At 33.8% G+C, this 17,715-nt stretch overlaps 1 pseudogene across 1 annotated transcript; it reads left to right on the top strand.

Moving 5' to 3' along the window:
• The first annotated feature begins 10,255 nt into the window (after positions 1-10,255).
• On the top strand, positions 10,256-11,454 carry GCK72_012284 (annotated as a pseudogene). Its single transcript has 2 exons — positions 10,256-10,277; positions 11,036-11,454. Coding segments are annotated over exons 1-2 (441 nt in total).
• Positions 11,455-17,715: the final 6,261 nt, after the last annotated feature.

Raw genomic sequence — 17,715 nt, 5'->3', positions numbered from 1 at the left:
AGTGAACTAATTATTTATTCTCCTGAAAATTCTCGAAATGAATTTTTTTCACTTGTATCCGAGAACACTGGTATGTAACTGAAATTGGAATTATGTATACACAGAGCAGAAAAAACCATTTTTTTCAACTGGTAAGAGAATATTAAAATTTGCTTTATGAAAATCATGAAAGGTACATATAATGACCCAAATCCCGATAGACAACGCGAGCATCCTAGAACTTTAGTTTCCTTGAATGAACACTAAAACATCGTGGGAATCTGATAAGAGAATAGTTACAATTTTTGTATTTCCTCTGATTTACTGGATTGTCTCATTGACTCGCAGTCTCCAACCATACGGAAGGCTCGGATATTCCACCATTCAATGAGCAGATGTGGTAAAAATACTATAGAAAAGATCAACTAACCCGATTAATAACAATGCTACTTGGCCCAACATTGCAACCGAATTTTTTGAAAACTTTGTTGTAGATTTAGATGTTGCAGAAAAAGTGCGTACACCACGTTGTTGACTTTGCGCTGGGCAGTAGAATATCACGAAGAAATGAATTCTAATTATATTCCTGAGCTATCTTCGATGAATGAAACGGGAGTTTCCTGTTTTCCACCTTAATTTCGGGTTAGCACTTATGAAAACTACACGAAATGCAAAATTTAGTAAGTGGGAAATGCATCACAAAATTATACGAGTTTTCTGGAACTTGATTTATAAACAGAAGTTTTTAGTCATCGACAGAATGAACGAAATAGTCGAAACGTTGTTTTCGAAGCTCACCTATCTGAGAAAACTGGATAATCTGAGTGGCTGCTTCGAAAAGTAAAAAAGGTGCTGACTCAAGGCATACCGTTTCATCGGACACATGCTTTTTCTTCAATTTGCGTTCGAATTTTATTCAAAAATATAGTTTTTAGGGATTTGCTAAAATTATTTTTAGGTGACTTTGGAGACTTGGAGTTAAACAAGTTAATGTTGAAGTTAGACACTGACTGTCACTTTTTCGGTTTCAACTAGAGCGTCGCGTCGCGAGTAGCAAGAATTCAGTCCTGCGGGAATTCGATCTCGGTGTCATCCCGTAAACTTTAAGAAAGAAACAAACGTTTTGTAAAAATAAAATGGAAATGAGAGTCGAAAAAGTTCACAATTTTATTCACTGACTTTTTTCAAGAAAACCGAAATGGTACCTCCACATGGCCCCTCGTTTTATTATAAAGCAAAATGAGTAAATCGCTATCATCACACTTAGAAACAGTTGAAAATTTTTTCTGTTTCCAGTGCATTTCTAGTCTCTTGTAATTTTGATTTCATCGTTTTCTGTCTGCTAATTTGTGGGAAAACATTTTGAGATTCGAACGATATAAATTACTTATATTTTATCAAATCCATTCAATGAAACTGAAAATTAACTAAAATTAGCAACTCTGAGAATCAGCTTGATTTTGTAGCTTCATCGCTCACAAAAACTGAAAAAATCTATACTATCAGAAAAATGAAAAAGCCGCTGTTTCAGCTTTTTAGTAAGAAATGGAAAGCTGATGCAAGGATATTCATGGCACTAGAAACATTCAGATTAAACACATTTCTTGGGGAAATGGTCGGTTAGAAGACCACTAAAACATGAAAGCATTGTTTATTTTCAGAAAACAAATTAATTGTTTTCTGTTTCTCAAAAACAATTTCTTCAATTCTTTTCAATGAATTTCTAATATTCCAAAACAACCAACAAGGCAAAAACTGCAAGCAAACGATTGTAAATTTCACGTAGCAAAGTATTGCACCAAAAGGTTTAAAATTTTAAAATTTGAGGATTCAGACTTATCCGATTATAATGTCATTGAAGCAGAACGGTACCGCAGTAGAAGACTAATCGAAGTTCTATTTATGTGAATCAGAAACAATGATAGAGAAACAGTAAAACATAAAAATCTAGATTTACTGTTTTCCTGTTCAAAATTGCACAAAAATGTTTTGCTGTTTTATATTATATTTTTATTTTCAAATACGATTCTAAAACGTTTCGAACGTTCTTGGTGGAAATTTGTAAAGAAAAGTTGAGAAATACTTTATAATACATTGCGTACCAAGGGAAGGGACGGTAGGCGGGTATCAATATCCCGGCAGACTCGATAAACGTCTAAAATCTAAAATTTCATTAAATGTTGTCACGTTTTATAGGTTTCTCAAGCATTTCTTAATCTATTGATTTCATTTTATTCAAATTTCAAGCTGATTTTTAATAAATTACACTAAAAGCAACAAAAAAATAATGCATCGTTATATTAATTTGTGATAAGATGCTCCAGGTTTATGAAATTTCTGAAACTGAAAATTTCTTCGCTTTTGAAAAAAGTATTTGAAATTTGTTTCGAAACTCACCTAGTCATGTCTCCTAAAACAATATTCCAGTTGCATTGAAAACGAAGGTTCCTTGGGTGATGCTCGCTCGATCTGAGACTGTTCAGACATGTGTGGGTGAAAGAATTCAATTAAAACATATAGAAATAATGTTTCAAGACTAAAAGCCTAGGAATCATATAGGATGGGTGCGGGGAAAAGAAAGTGGGAAATGTACAAAGTACATCGAGTCGAAGGTTATAAAAAGAATTGATAAACTGCTTCGAAAGTCTGATGAATATCAATGCTAGTACAACAACGCAACATTTATATTTCGGTTTCAATAGTATATTTTATTTATGAAACATGAAACAAAACGTTTTACCGGATTTATTATGTTCATCTGTTGCAATTCAATCAAAAATTTATGAATGTTCTTTTTCAATGGTTCGTATTCGAATTGGAATTTAAAATTTGTAGTTTTGCTACCTAATAGGTCTTACTGATGCAGAAAAATATGAACTTGCTCATTTCATCAACGTCTAAGTCCACTAGCGCTATATAGAATCAGGAGAGAAGTTACCTTAACAATTTGGTTATCTAGAAAAACGGCAAATTACTTGAAAGTTTTGGAATTGTAACAAATCAAGAATGCTTTTCTCTTACAACTGCGCCCCATTGCAAACGAGAGAATATCGGCGAGAGACGCACCGATTTTGATTTATCCTCGCTATTTTTCAAGAAAGTTTTAAATTGTATGAAAAAAAAACGGTGAAAGTTTGTGTTGGTATGAGAAAAAACTCTGCGTCTCCCGCCGATACTCTCTCGTTTGCGGTGAGGCACAGTCGTAATAATAATGCTCGGTTGATAAAGGGTTCGAAGAATTGTATTTCAATGACATTGATCTCACATACCTATTTTATGTAACATAAATAAATTGTTTGATTGTTCTTCAGCAATATTAAGAAATGGACGTTTGTACAGTGACCACTACAATCATTTCATTTCCTCTATAAAAAAAGACACTTTCAATATTGTGGCACTTTGATTGCAGGTGAAAACAATATCAATTATTTTAGTTGAAATGAGATAAAGAAACTAAAAGTGTGAGCGACTGCTTCAGGAACAAAGTAATATTGATTTCTGGTATGCTAATTATTGCGCCAATATAAAAAATTTTTTAAAAAAAACAAGTCTCTTTTTAGAGACGTTTCTCAAAAAAGTAGTTTGACAGTTGAAATCTTTGATAGAATAAAGCTTGGTCAGCTTGTAGATTGTTAGATTGTCTGGAAACAGAGTGATTAAAATAATTATTGATTCGAATAACGTTCTCTTATGCATTAATAATAACAATACAGGAACTCTTCGCCGTACTTATGCAGATGTTGTAACTGAAAATATTTGGAAAAAACAAGTATATGTAACGAAACTTGTCAGATTTCAGCCCGGCCCGGCTTTGACCGATTTTTTTGATTATTTAGAAGATTCTACATTTAAAAAATCCAATTTCTAGATGCATAACTAGCTTTTGCTTGAATTTTAAAATATAGTCAAAAAGTCGACATTTTTGGTAAAAAATTCAAAAAATTTCATAATGTGGTTCAAAATTCTGTGTTGCAACAAACGAGAAAAATTCCAATTTCGGCCCGGCCCGGCCCGTGACAAATTTGTAACAGGTTAAAGAAAAAACTATTCTGAAATTCCGGATTAGAAAATGTTAGTTATTTTTTGATGTTCAAATTATATTGTTTCTGTTTCTGAATGCATTGATAACAGTAGAGATTTTTCGTGAAATGATGAGATAGTTGAAATTTTTGCTTCAAAACAAATATGTCTGTTGAAACATGCCCTATACACCAAACAGTTGGTTTTTATAATAAGAATTTGTTTTGAAAACGTCCATGTAAGCTACTTAGCGGTCATTTCATCATAAATTACATGCATAGAATAACTGTTATACAGCATTATCAAAACATACTGAAAGTATGTAAATACAATAAAACCGTCAAAAGGAAATGAAAAAGAAGTTTTTGCTAAAATATCAGTGAAACTGTATTTCGTCGGTGATGGTTTGTTTCTCTCCAATGTGTTGCTGTCTAATAGAATTGTGGAATACATGTCTTATTTTCAGATATGTAGTTTCTGTTTCAGATTCCTAATTTTGTTGGAGTATTATTGTAAAATTACTTTACATCCTCTGGAATTATTGTAGCATAAATCATTTAAACTTCTCTGCCTCTGACGTACATCTCACAAACGCAGAGATTTAATTCACAACCCTGTTTCAAGGGCACTTAAAACGCACGTTTTAGAAGTAACAGCGCTGGGAAGTTTTAAAAAAACGGTACCTAAAAAATTAGAATGTTGAAATTAAACATCCTGTTATTTCCAATTTTCATTTGCCTTCTACATTCCATGTTTCACCAGTCAGCTGTGTCAATAAAAGCGGATCTGGAAGGATAAAGTGAATAATGTATGCTGTTTCAGTAGTGTTTTCTGAACAATATTGACGTTCACAATCGTTATAAGTTAAAATAAACCGAGAACGTAATTCAGCAGTCAGGCACGAAAATCAACAGGAAAAAGAGAAATCTACATTTTATTCTCATAATAATTATGTATGTCTATGTACACTTAAACTTAAAAATTGAAACAGGGAGTTCTACCGACGTGAAATGAAAATGTTCTTTACGATCTTTTAATCACTGAACTAATTACTCTCCTCAAAAAATATTTTCACTGGAACAGACTATCTATGTATGAGTTCCTAAACTCATAGTTTAGTATTTTCTTCAAACTATTAAAAAAAAAGATTTTTAAATTATATATTTTTAAATTATTTCAAGTTTGGTAAATCCTAGTTTTCCGGTAAAAACGTTCACAGAACTCTCAACCAGAGCTGTGCGGAAGTAAAATTTTCAAAAAAGGAAGAAGGAAGAAGGAAGAAGGAATAACATTTTCAAAAAGGAAGAAGGAAGAAGGAAGAAGGAACGAAAATTTTCAAAAAGGAAGAAGGAAGAAGGAAGAAGGAAGTGAAAAAAGCCCGGAAGAAGGAAGAAGGAAGAAGGAAGAAGGAATTCCGCACAGCTCTGCTCTCAACATTATCGAATATGGAAACTCCGTTTCATGAGATTAGTGTAACCGGAAAAGTTTTGATGTTCGCGATTCTGCGATTAGTTGTGATCAATTGCTTTTATAATCTGGATGTCAATCAGCACGTTGAATCATGATACATATTTGAGTGTCTGTTTAAAAAAATCTCTTTGACAACCTCGACAAGAAACCAATAATGAGCGCTCTTCCTTGCTGGTTCGGTAGTAATTCGGAAGAAAATTGAAAACAAAATTGAATACTGTATTAGAAAAATGCTTCTTTGATTATAAATTAAAGAAACAGAAAAAATATATGGTTTCACTGTTAACATTCAGTTTACTATTGTCTTCGGGAACTATGATGAACAAGGTCACTAAAAATTTTTCTGCGCGGACTGAAAATTATAGAAAAGGATCATTAGAGAATAGAAAGTTCTCGAAAAAGAAAGACTTCGAAGCAGTGAACTTTTGTAGCTCTAAATCTCAACAACTTATGTATGTACGTGGTCATAAATAAAAAAATGTAAGTTAAGTGGGATTATTTTGAGAAACAAAAGAACTTCTCGAAACCGAAATCTTTTAATCAGACTGAATTGTAGAAAAACGTGAAAACGTTGTTTTTCTGTTTCTTATTCTGATAAAGTAGTTGGCTTGTGCAATTAAAATAGTTGTGTTTGCGAATTTGTCTACGGTTTTTTATTACTATTTTTTAAATGCTCATCTGAAGACATTGATTCTGATATAAAAATTCAAAAAGCCTATCTCAATTCATTTAAAAATGTTTGAAATCTAGTTGAGTCCGAAAAAAAACTATTTTTGTGTTTCAATTTCTCCTTTTCAAATAAAAAAACTGCCTTATCCCAATTGAACTTTCCGCTGTTCCAGTTTTCTGCGTTGGTTAAACATTGGAACAAGTAATCTTTAATTGTAAAAACCACTTCCGGAAATGAGTGATAACGTTGAACTACATATTAGTTTCTCACGGATCTGTTATAAAAGGTTTTAAAAATGTTGAATCATAACAATTACTGTTTCGAGAGGCCTGTTAGGAAACTCAACATTTCCACGGGAATGCAATTTTCTCAAGGTTTTCTACTACTGTATACAAAAAATTTTCCCACTAAAATTATTGAGAAGGGTTCAATTTTTTTTAATTGGAAAGTGAAACGTAAAAAATTATTACACTGTAACACATCTGTTATCAGAATACATATGTTTCGAACGAATAACTTGAATTGGAAGGATAAATTTCTAGAACGCAAATCCTAAACAGAAATAGTTGTTAAGCTCACAAAAGATTATCAAAATTTATTCAGTTATTCAGTCGTTTGAATCCTTTCTGTTTTGACTATCACATATGAACATAGGATTTGCTGTAATAAACACTAGATCTATCACCTATGAGTTTCTCGGATAATAACATTGCAGATGTAAAATGAGTGTAAAAATACTAGAAATACTGTAAAAAATCTATAAATTACAATATTTTCTATACGGTTTGTTATTTAAAATTGACCGACAGTCTCTAATAGCCACATATTAGACTGAACTACTGAAACCAGTTTATAATAATGCCAGTTTGCCCAATATTGCAACAGAAATGTTTGAGTAAGAAATTCTGAATTTGCACATAATACACGTTTGTTTCATGAGGAGAATTCCGTCATCTTCGCTTAATTGATTTTTTGTGGCTAGCGAGATAATAAAATAAACAAATCCAGTACTTGAACTCTGTTAACTACTTGTAACGAAATAAGCTTATTATCACGCTTTACATCAACTTTTAACGAAGTTGGAAATGTTTGAAAGTTCCTTACCAAAATCAAACATTCTCACCCGTGTCCGAACCAATTTTTCTTCTTCTTTGTGTTCATTGGCAGTTGAAGAGCAGGCATCTATATTGCTTCTTCTGAACTATCAGAAAAACGTACATACCGGATCCGATTAAAAGGTGACCGAGTGGTGTAATAAACCACGGTCACCGAGTCACAGTGGAGTTATGACACATGCCCTACATCATCGAAAAGTGGAGAACACGCTGATTCCAAATATATATTCAGTTTTTGCTCTTGAGACTTGGTATTCGAGAAAAACAAGGTCAAAGTGTTGACTGTTGGCGAGTTACCCTACAACCATGTGAAAAAACGGCTGCGGGCAAAACTAAAAATAAAAATCCAATTGCTATCAAAGTAATAAAAATGTTTCATTTACAATAAATATGTAAAACAGTATGTCTCAAAATCAATCTAATGTGGCTGTAATTGGTTTATCGTCTTGGCAAAATCGGAGTGATTGAAAATGTTCCTATCCCTTAACTCGAGGTTTCGAATTGAATTTACAACAATTTTTTTGGTTTTGTAGGAAAGCAAACAGGTACAATCATTATTGGTTTGAGTACTCTTTTAAAGGAGGACTGAAGTCATATTTTTTATTTCAGATTCTGATACTTCAGAAAATTCTGAACAACTTTCATCATTGGAGTATGTGCTAAAAATCGCTCTAAATGCCCTAAATTCACGTTTTCCCGGCTCAAAAGGAGCCTAGATGGAAGAGTTTTCCCACGCGAATTTTCGCCCCCGTGTAGTCCTCTCGGACAAAATTAATTCTTTTTATTTCTCGATGTTTCGTTTTCTTGCATTTCTCAACAAATTTCCGTGTTTTTTTCTTCTTTTTTACGATATAAATTGAAAAAAACACGAAAATTTGTTGAAAACTGCAAGAAAACGAGAAATCGAGAAATAAAAAGAAATAATTTTGTCCGAGAGGACTACACGGGGGCGAAAATTCGCGTGGGAAAACTCTTCCATCTAGGCTCCTTTTGAGCCGGGAAAACGTGAATTTAGGGCGTTTAGAGCGATTTTTAGCACATACTCCAATGATGAAAGTTGTTCAGAATTTTCCGAAGTATCAGAATCTGAAATAAAAAAATATGACTTCAGTCCTCCTTTAAACTACTGAAACTCTGATGACATTGCAGTGTTACCGAGTCTGCAAAATCCAGTTCAATTAGAAATGTAGCGTTACTAGGATTTCTTTCCATCAACTTGTTTTCCGAGGTCACGATTTAATTATTGACTGAAACGGTAACGACACGTAGGAAACATGTTCTTCCATTCACTAAAAGTTCAATTTATTAATTGAGAGCTGAATGAACCAAAAAGGGCAATGTTGTTGGATTGAATGAACGGATTGCAGTTTTCATAAAACTATCTTCTTTTATTCTTACTAGGGAAGGATCCCCAGTCAAGATGGAGATACAGGTCGAGATATATATCACTAGAACGTAAATTTTGCGCTGATTTCAAATCTGTATTCTGTTTTTGCAGAACGATGTCGTGAAAAAGGTTATTGGCGTTTTTGTGGCTTCTCAGTGCAAAAACTAGCATTTTCAAGACTCCCAAAATTAACGTTAAACGAAGAAAACCTGGGGGACTTGCAACTGGGTGTTGAGATTTTGTATACAAATGTTAAGATTTTGTAACAGAAAAGTTTCCTTACTACAGCAATAGATTATACAAAATTTTTTAAAAACGAATTACAAATATCCAATTTCAGAATAAATGTTTTTTTTAAATCAAAACATCAATCTGAATGATCTATCTTACCTTCGTGAAGTAAAGAAAGACATAGTGTTTCATTTCAAAAAAGATCTGAAACTAGGAAAGTTTGTCTTGCTATTACCCAATCGCCGGTGGCTGACCACTCACTGAAAATTCGGCCCAGGGGCGTGGAGTGGGTCTCGTTGCGGAATTTCGATTTACGGCGTCTCTTGACCGTACTTTAGCCATCTAAAAATTTTATGCTACGGTACGCGCGTCGAGACCCACTCAGCGTCCCCGGGCCGAACTTTGAGTGAGAACCGGCGGACCATTCTCTAACTATGCATTTATGTATCTACAGATTTTAAAAATCAAACCTTCCAGTGGATAAGTAAAATAGTTTCTGTTTCCTACAAGTTAAAACATTCCAGAAACTGAAATCATGATAGTGAATTTTAGCATTGATAGTGACTGTTTTTGTTTTCAGTCTTGTAGTCTAACTACTTTTAGCAAAATTATTCCAAATTTTTGAGTATTGAGCTACATGTTCCTAAATACGAAAAGACACTAGCTAGGAAACACATCTGCAGAAATTTAATGAAATTTTGAGACTTTCAAATATTTTTTCGGTTTCTGGAACAATATTTCAGAGAAAACTGAAGTATTTTCCTCATTAGTACAAAGCTCATGAAAAATTTTAAATCCTCTTAATTTTTAAGGTTAAAACTTGCTTTTCTCACAATCATAATGACAAAAAACTACTTTCAAAGAGAAGTAAAAAAGTCTCAGCGACCGATCATTCTGACAGAAGTATTTACCGAAAGTTTGAAACTCGAACAAATATCATGTGGAGACTCAAAATTTGCACCTAATTGTAAGCTCTGCAGAAGTTTTTTTTTTTGAAAAAGAAAGTCGGATAACGGAAGTCGAATGGAGGAAAACAGCTTTGATTTGAACCATTTTTTCCTTTTTATCAACCAAACTTGAGGCTCCCAACTTAAGCTTGATATCTACAAAAACTCGCTCACTGGTTCAAAACCCAAATATCTGATTTGCATTATTTTTAAACGTATTACCCCTTCCTCCTCCTCTTCTGTCTTCTCCCACTCCTCCCATTCCAAAATGCGAATATGACTATTTTTTTGGTGTTGTGCGGCGTCCATTCCAGTCACCAGATGGTCCATTTCCTGTTGACCTACACTGGCATTATGTTCCCGTATTGTTTCTTATATTGATTATTCTGATTCTGGTTATTCTTGGCATTTTGGTGTATTTTGGAAATGGATTTGTATGGAAGAAGAAGGAGACGGATGTGAGTTTTTTAAAATACAACAGAAGGTAAAAAGATATTGAGTTAAATTTGAAAATACTTAATTAAAAACTATTTGAAACAGAGACCCTTGAATTCAGAATTCAAATTACGGAAAATTTAAGAAAAAACTTCAAAAATGGGCATTTTTGAAGCCGGGCCTTGACAACTATGGATTTCTTTGGATAAATGTTAGTTAGATTCCGAGATCTAATAAGTATAAACAAGAATCATGAAGTACATATCAGGAGTTTTTGAAACCGAAAAAACTATTTCTTTTTCAAATTATTCATATGAATTAAGCAATTTGTGTGATTTTAGTTCTTTTTGAAAAGACAATTAAAAAAATCAAATTAAAATAGTTTGACATAGCTTAATGGAGGTTAGAACCTAAAAAGTAGCAATTACGTGGTACTTATCAGAGTTGCATGGAAGAGAAAATTTCTTATCCGGAAGTCGGAAGTCGGAAGTGAATTTCCTTATCCGGAAGTCGGAAGTCGGAATGGAAAAATAGCCCGGAAGTCGGAAGTCGGAATTCCTTGCAACTCTGATACTTATTATAGCCCTCGATGGTCGGGAACTTTTTCGGTAGCAGTGTGTTCCGGATTTGTACCCTCGAGCACCATTTTGAGAAGTTTAGTCATAAATACCTTTGGAGATCTCACTTCCTTTAAAGATAATTTTTTTAATCAAAAATGCGATTATAGATTACCTATCATTGAATTCTTTTTGAAAAACTGCATATCAAATTTCTGAAACAGAATCTGTCTTCAGAAAGTCTCAAATTCTTCTAAATGAACAACATACTGAAAATTCACTAAAAGAATCTTCCCCTCCGGATCCATTCCAAGAAAAACAACAAGTTGATTACTGTATCAAGGATATCGCAAGTTGCAATTCTGGAAATCGAGTTAATATCAAAAGCGATATTGCTAGTATTCAAGACCTTTTCAAAGTTGATTATCAGCATCTCACTGAGGTGGAAGATGATTCAAAGGCGAACTTTACCTCCAAATCTCATTTTAAAATAGAGATCTTATCACTCGGAAACGAAACTGTAGAAGGCTCACCAAAATCCAGGTCGTCATGTATTTCATCAGAGATTCTCACAGATAGTTTGGTGAAAGAAGAGGAGCCGTCTCCAACGGAACGAGTTATGAGAGTTGAGTACAAAAATTAATCTGCTTCGACTGATTGTCATATTGTGTCAACTTATTAAATAATAATAATAGCCATTCATTACAATCGTTTAAAAAACCGCTTCGATTTTTCAGAATCCTCCATACCATCCCGCCCATCTTCCTTCCCACTAAACTTGTCCACTTCCTCATCTTCATTCATTCCATATTTCAATTTTAATCGAAAAACTCCGGAACTTGTACTCCGAATAATGTTGGAAGAGTTTGAGTCATTGGATAGAAGTATTGAAAAACGAAAAATCGATATTCGGGATTTGTTGAAGAAAATTGAATCAGCGAAGAGGAGGCATAGAATGAGGTTGTAAACCAAGAACACACAGTAAAATTGAAAAATGAGAAATGTGATACAGTAAAAATGTCATAGGCCTCTGTAATTTGTAATCTGTAATAACTATCACATTTCAGAGATTCAGTGAGCATCTGCAACGAGTACAACTGGAACATAATATCAATTATTGATGATTTCAACAAAACTGCTTTAAATTTTTTATTCGGGTTTCATCACATTGCTAAAGTTAATAACAAATCACCAATATGATTACACCAGTCGGTTTACGTCGCCTAACGGCGACTAAACCTCCTTCCCTACACCACCCTTCTCAGTTTTACAGCGCCTGCGGCGCTTCTTAGCCGAGCAGTTCATTCCGATAAAGCACAATTGTAAAGTCTCTCCTTTTCAGACTCAAGTTCCACAAAGCTTCTCAATGACTTTTTCTATCTTGATAGAATATGGAATTTAAAATGAGCTGTTTTTGAATTTACCAATTTGAACATTCTTCTTATGTTTTCCTCATTTCAAAACAATCTCACAGAAGAACGTAACTTGATAACTCTTCTTTCTTCCCTTCTCAAAAGGCGAGTGATCATGCCGAATTACTACTATCGAGGTCTCAGAATTCTCCTCTACTTTTCTACTTTGGATCGTATAACTTATTCACTTGTAAGGTAGTTTTCGTTAGCTAAGAAGCCCTTTCCGGTAGAGAACAATTAAAACACTTCTGTATTTCTGATAACATTTTAACAAATTTTCCCAATGACTTTTTCCTGTGGAATATGGAATGTCAGTATAAAAAATGCGTTTAAAGAATTTTTTTTAAGTTTTTGACTGATTGGCGGCAATGTCGCCTCCCTCCCCAAAACATTTCAAGATGTTTTCCATATACACGGAAATATTCTGTCTGGTTTGATCCGAAAAGTTCTGCTTTCTGATTTTATACCTCTACGGCGGCGATGTCGCATCTTTTCTCTAGAATACTTCAAAACTATTTTACATACTTCTAAGTTCAAAAGTAGAAGTACACTCTTATTCAGTCTATTTTGATTCCAATAGTCATTTGTACCTGAAAGTGCACCACAAAAGTTGGCAGAATTCTTAAAGATCTTCAAAGAAATGCACTTTATGTGCTGGGTGCGGTATAAATAGTGATATACGCAAAAACGTTATAACTAAAACTTCAAAACATATTTTCCTTTTGACAAAAAAATTTTGACAGAAAATGTAATCTTTTTAAGTTTTGACTGATCGGCGGCGATGCCGCCTCCCTTCCCCAAGAAGATGCGGACGAAAGTTTTATGGATAAATCAGTTTTTGACTCGGCGTTTGCAGGATTGTAATTTTTAAACATTTTGAAAGTTGGGAACTCTACGAAAATTGGAGAGAGCCTTTTTATCGGGGAACGAAAATTGGGGAAAGTGTGCACAGACGAACGCAAATTTGCGGCGCAGTTTCCAAACCGTAGTTTTTTTCCTCGATTATACCCACGTACCCCTTTTGATCTACGAAATCTCGACTGTAACGGCGTTATTTACAACTTTCATATACTGGCTATCTATGTTCTTATCAAAACAAAAAAACTAAAAAAGATTTCCTACCGGGCGAGAATGAACTCACCACCCCATGTGTGTGAGTCATCTGCGTAGACCGCTGCACTAAATCTGCGCGGCCGCGGCGCTCTCGAGAACGCAGTTAAGAAACACCGAGTCAGTAGTTTTGAACTTTCTACCACCCTGTCGGGACACACCTTTCTCCACGCTTTCTACTGTTGAAATCGACATCGTCTCCAGAAGACGTCAAAATCAACTTTTTCAAAAAAATAAAAGTTCGGGCATCAACTAAGCCTAATTTCCAATCTATCTATCTAGGTTTCATAGAAATCGGCCCACTACGGAGGGAGTTATGGCTTGCAACACATAAACGGACAGACGGAATCTGTTGAATATTATTAGTAAAGATTATCGGTATACGATGTTTTCATGTTCCCAGATGTCATGTGTGATAAATTTTTGCAAAATGTTATGTTTTTGTAATACACTATTTCAGTCTTGACTCGGGATTCTTCTCTAGTTAGCTCTAAATTTCAACAACTTACATGCGAGGTTTTAAATAAAACTTGTTAGACAAGATATTCATTAAATTGGAATTAATTGGAACTTAATTGGAATACCGTAAGTGAAACTTGTTTCCCACGGATCTGTTATTGAAGGTGAAGAAAAGTTTAAGCGAAGGAGTTTCTGTGTTCCACGTCAATTGAAATACTGATTGCAAAAGCCACCCCACTGGAAAATTATTGAGAAAGGTTCAAAAATGTTTTGAGTAGAAACTGAAACTTGAAAAAATATTACAAAAAATTGGTTGTGAGAATGCAAGGATGAATGTCTTCAACGAAAATCCAAATCAATAAAAGTTTGAAAAAAAAACATAAGCCGAGCTTATTCGTTTCTACAGTCGTTCAAATATTCCTGTTTCGTCTATCACATATGAAGCTCTGGTGTAGTAAGCATTGATAACATTTTACACCCTAAAGTTCCTCGGATCGAAACATCACAGATATTAAAGGAGTGTGAAAAAACTAAAGAATACTGTAGGTATTTAGAATGGAACGACAATCTCTAATTGACACGCAACAGAATGGAACCACTGAACGTAGTTTATAGCAATGCCAGTTTGCCCAACATTACAACAGAAATTTTTTGGGTTATCAAACCTGAACTTGCACATGCATAACCCACATTGTTTTTTTAGGAGGACTCTGTCATCTTCGATAAAAAATTAAATTGTTAAATGATTGTGGCTAGAGAGATAAAATAATACAAATATATAGAGAAAAAATATGTGTGAAATTTTCAAAATAATATGTAACAAAACAAGTATATTGTCACGCTTAATTCAAACATTAACTTTTTTCAACGAAGAGGGCAAGACTTGGAAATTCCTTACAAAATAAAAAAATTGTTCCAAACTAATTTTGCTCCAGTTTGTGTTTATTAGCAGTCGAAGAGCAGAGATGTATGGTATAATATAGTCACTGTTTCAGATTCCTGTTATAAATATGACTGTTCTGATTTGTACCACTTCTGATCCAATGACATTGTCGGGAAAAAGCTGCTTTTAATTTTTAATTCAGGTTTCATGGCCTAATAGTAAGTTAATAACAAATCACCAATACTATTATATCATCAGTATACGATGATTTCATGTTCCCTGATAACCTGCGTGATAAATTTTTGCAAAAGTTTTCTGTTTTTGTAAAAAAATATTTCAGTCAAAAATTACTTATATCCACTCTGATTTATGGGTGCCTAGTGGACAAAGACTTGTAAAGAAAAAGGAGGTAAGAAATGTTCAAGACTAAAACTGTTCAAGACTAAAAGCCTACGGATCAAATCGGATGGGAGCGAGGAAAAGAAAGTGGAAGATGTACAAAGTACATCGAGTCAAAGGTTATAAAAAGAATTGATAAACTGCTTCAAAAGTCTGATGAATATCAATGTTAGTACAAAATGATTATCTTCCCTACGTAACATCTATATTTCGGTTTCAAAAGTATATTATATTTATGAAACATAAAACAAAACGTTTTACCGGATTTACTATGTTCATCTGTTGCAATTCAATCAAAAATTTATGAATGTTTTTTTTCCATGGTTCGTATTTGAATTGGTATTTAAAATTTGTAGTTTTGCTACCTAAAAGGTCTTACTGATGCAGAAAAATATGAACTTGCTCATTTCATCAACGTCTAAATCCTCTAGCGATATATAGAATCAGGAATGAAGTTACCTTAGCAATTTGATTATCTAGAAAAACAGCAAATTACTTGAAAATTTTGGAATTGTGACAAATCAAGAATGCTTTTCTCTTACAAATGCGCCCCATTGCAAACGAGAGAATATCGGAGAGAGACGCACCGATTTTGATTTATTCTCGCTATTTTTCAAAAAAGTTGTAAATTGTATGAAAAAAACGGTGATGATTTGTATTGGAAAAAACTCTGCGTCTCCCGCCGATACTCTCTCGTTTGCGGTGGGGCACAGTCGTAATAATAAGCTGATAAAGATCATGGGTTTACCAGACCTAGAGGGCAAAACCGAAGAATTGTATTTCAATGACTTTCATCTCACATACCTATTTTATGAAACATAAATAAATTTTTTGACTGTTCTTCAGCAATATTAAGAAATGGACGTTTGGACAGTGGACAGTGATAAAGGTTCTTTGTTTTTCTTAAAAAAAACGGTAATTTCAATATTGTATTACTTTGATTACAGATAAAAACAATATCAAAACGTAGTATCTTAATTGAAATAAGATAAAGAAACTAAAAGTGTGAGCTACTGCTTCAGGAACAAAGTAATATTGATTTCTGGGGGGGCGAATTATTGCGCCGACTATTATTTCTCAACAACATATTTTTAGAAAAACTATTGAGACTGTTTATTTTTGAACATCATCATTAAAAGAATACAATGCATCCACAGGGTTGCGATGCGTAAGGTCCGCAACGAAAAGTTTTGAATTTACCTGCCGAGTCGCGATGCGTGTGCGTCGCGTTTTTCATCGAAAGATACGAGAAACACACGCTAAACTTGAACTTGGCACTCAGCCAAGTCCTTTTTTGGCACGGTGCCAACCGCTGTGAGACGGAGCGCGTTTACGTGACCTTGCGTTTTGCACGCCTGTGTGCTTCCGAAACTTTTTGAGATCAAATAAATGAAAACTTTGTGTAAAACAAGTATCTTTTTAGAGACGTTTCTCAAAAAACTAGTTTGACAGTTGAAATCTTTGATAGAATAAAGCTAGGTCAGAACAAAACATCCACTTGTAGATTGTTAGATTGTCTGGAAACAGAGTGGTGAAAATAATCATTAATTCGAATATCGTTCTCTTACGAATAAATACTTATGCAGATGATGTAACTGAAAATATTTGAAAAAAAAACAAGTATATGTTACGAAACTTGTCAAATTTCGGCCCGACCCGGCTTTGACCGATTTTTTTGAATTTTTAGAAGATTTTCCATTTAAAAAATCCAATTTCTAAATGCATAACTAGCTTTTGCTTGAATTCTAAAGTATAGTCAAAAATTCGACATTTTTGGTAAAAAATTCAAAATATTTCGAAATTTCGTTCAAAATTCTGTGTTATAACAAACGAGAAAAATTCCAATTTCGGCCCGGCCCGGCCCGTGACGACAAGTTTGTATGTAACAGGTTACAGAAAAAAAACTATTCGAAAATTCCGGTTTCGAAAATGTTAGTTATTTTTTAATGTTCAAATTATATTGCTTTTGTCTCTGAATGCATACTTTTTCAAATTGATCACTATAGAGATTTTTCGTGGAATGTTGATACAGTTGAGTGCTTCAAAACAAATATGTCTGTTGAAACATGTCCTATACACCAAACAGTTGGTTTTTATAATAAGAATTTGCTTTGAAAACGTCCATGTAACCTACTTAGCGTTCATTTCATCATAAATTTCATTCATAGAAAAACTGTTATACAGCATTATCAAAACATACCCAAAATATATAAATACAATAAAACCGACAAAAGAAATTGAAAAAGAAGTTTTTGTTAAAGTATCAGTGAACCTGTATTTCGTCGGTGATGTTATCAACTATTTCCCCAAAGACAAACTTGTCGACAACTGAAAGGGTGAATGATGATCCCACATGGTTTTCCAAAAAACTAGGCTCATCATCGCCTTACTAATCTCTCATTTCAATATTGTTTCAATCTGTTCACTAATTCACTTTATTTATCTCTTTTTCAATCACCTGTTATCAGGAATATTTAAATAATTATAATTTAAATTACTGCCTTTAATTCCCTTTTGTCAGTAAACGCGCTCTGTTGCTCAGCGACAGAATCCCGCTCTCCTCCGCATCAACACTATCTCTGATGCTGTCGGCCGCGAAGCGTGTCCGCGTCGCGGCCCACCGCGCATATTTTATCTCAAT

The sequence above is a fragment of the Caenorhabditis remanei genome, chromosome IV (assembly GCF_010183535.1).
Source record: "Caenorhabditis remanei strain PX506 chromosome IV, whole genome shotgun sequence".
NCBI classification, from domain to species: Eukaryota; Metazoa; Nematoda; class Chromadorea; order Rhabditida; family Rhabditidae; genus Caenorhabditis; species Caenorhabditis remanei.
The sequence above is the reverse complement of the archived record's forward strand: the minus strand, read 5'-3'. Positions and strand labels throughout refer to the sequence as shown.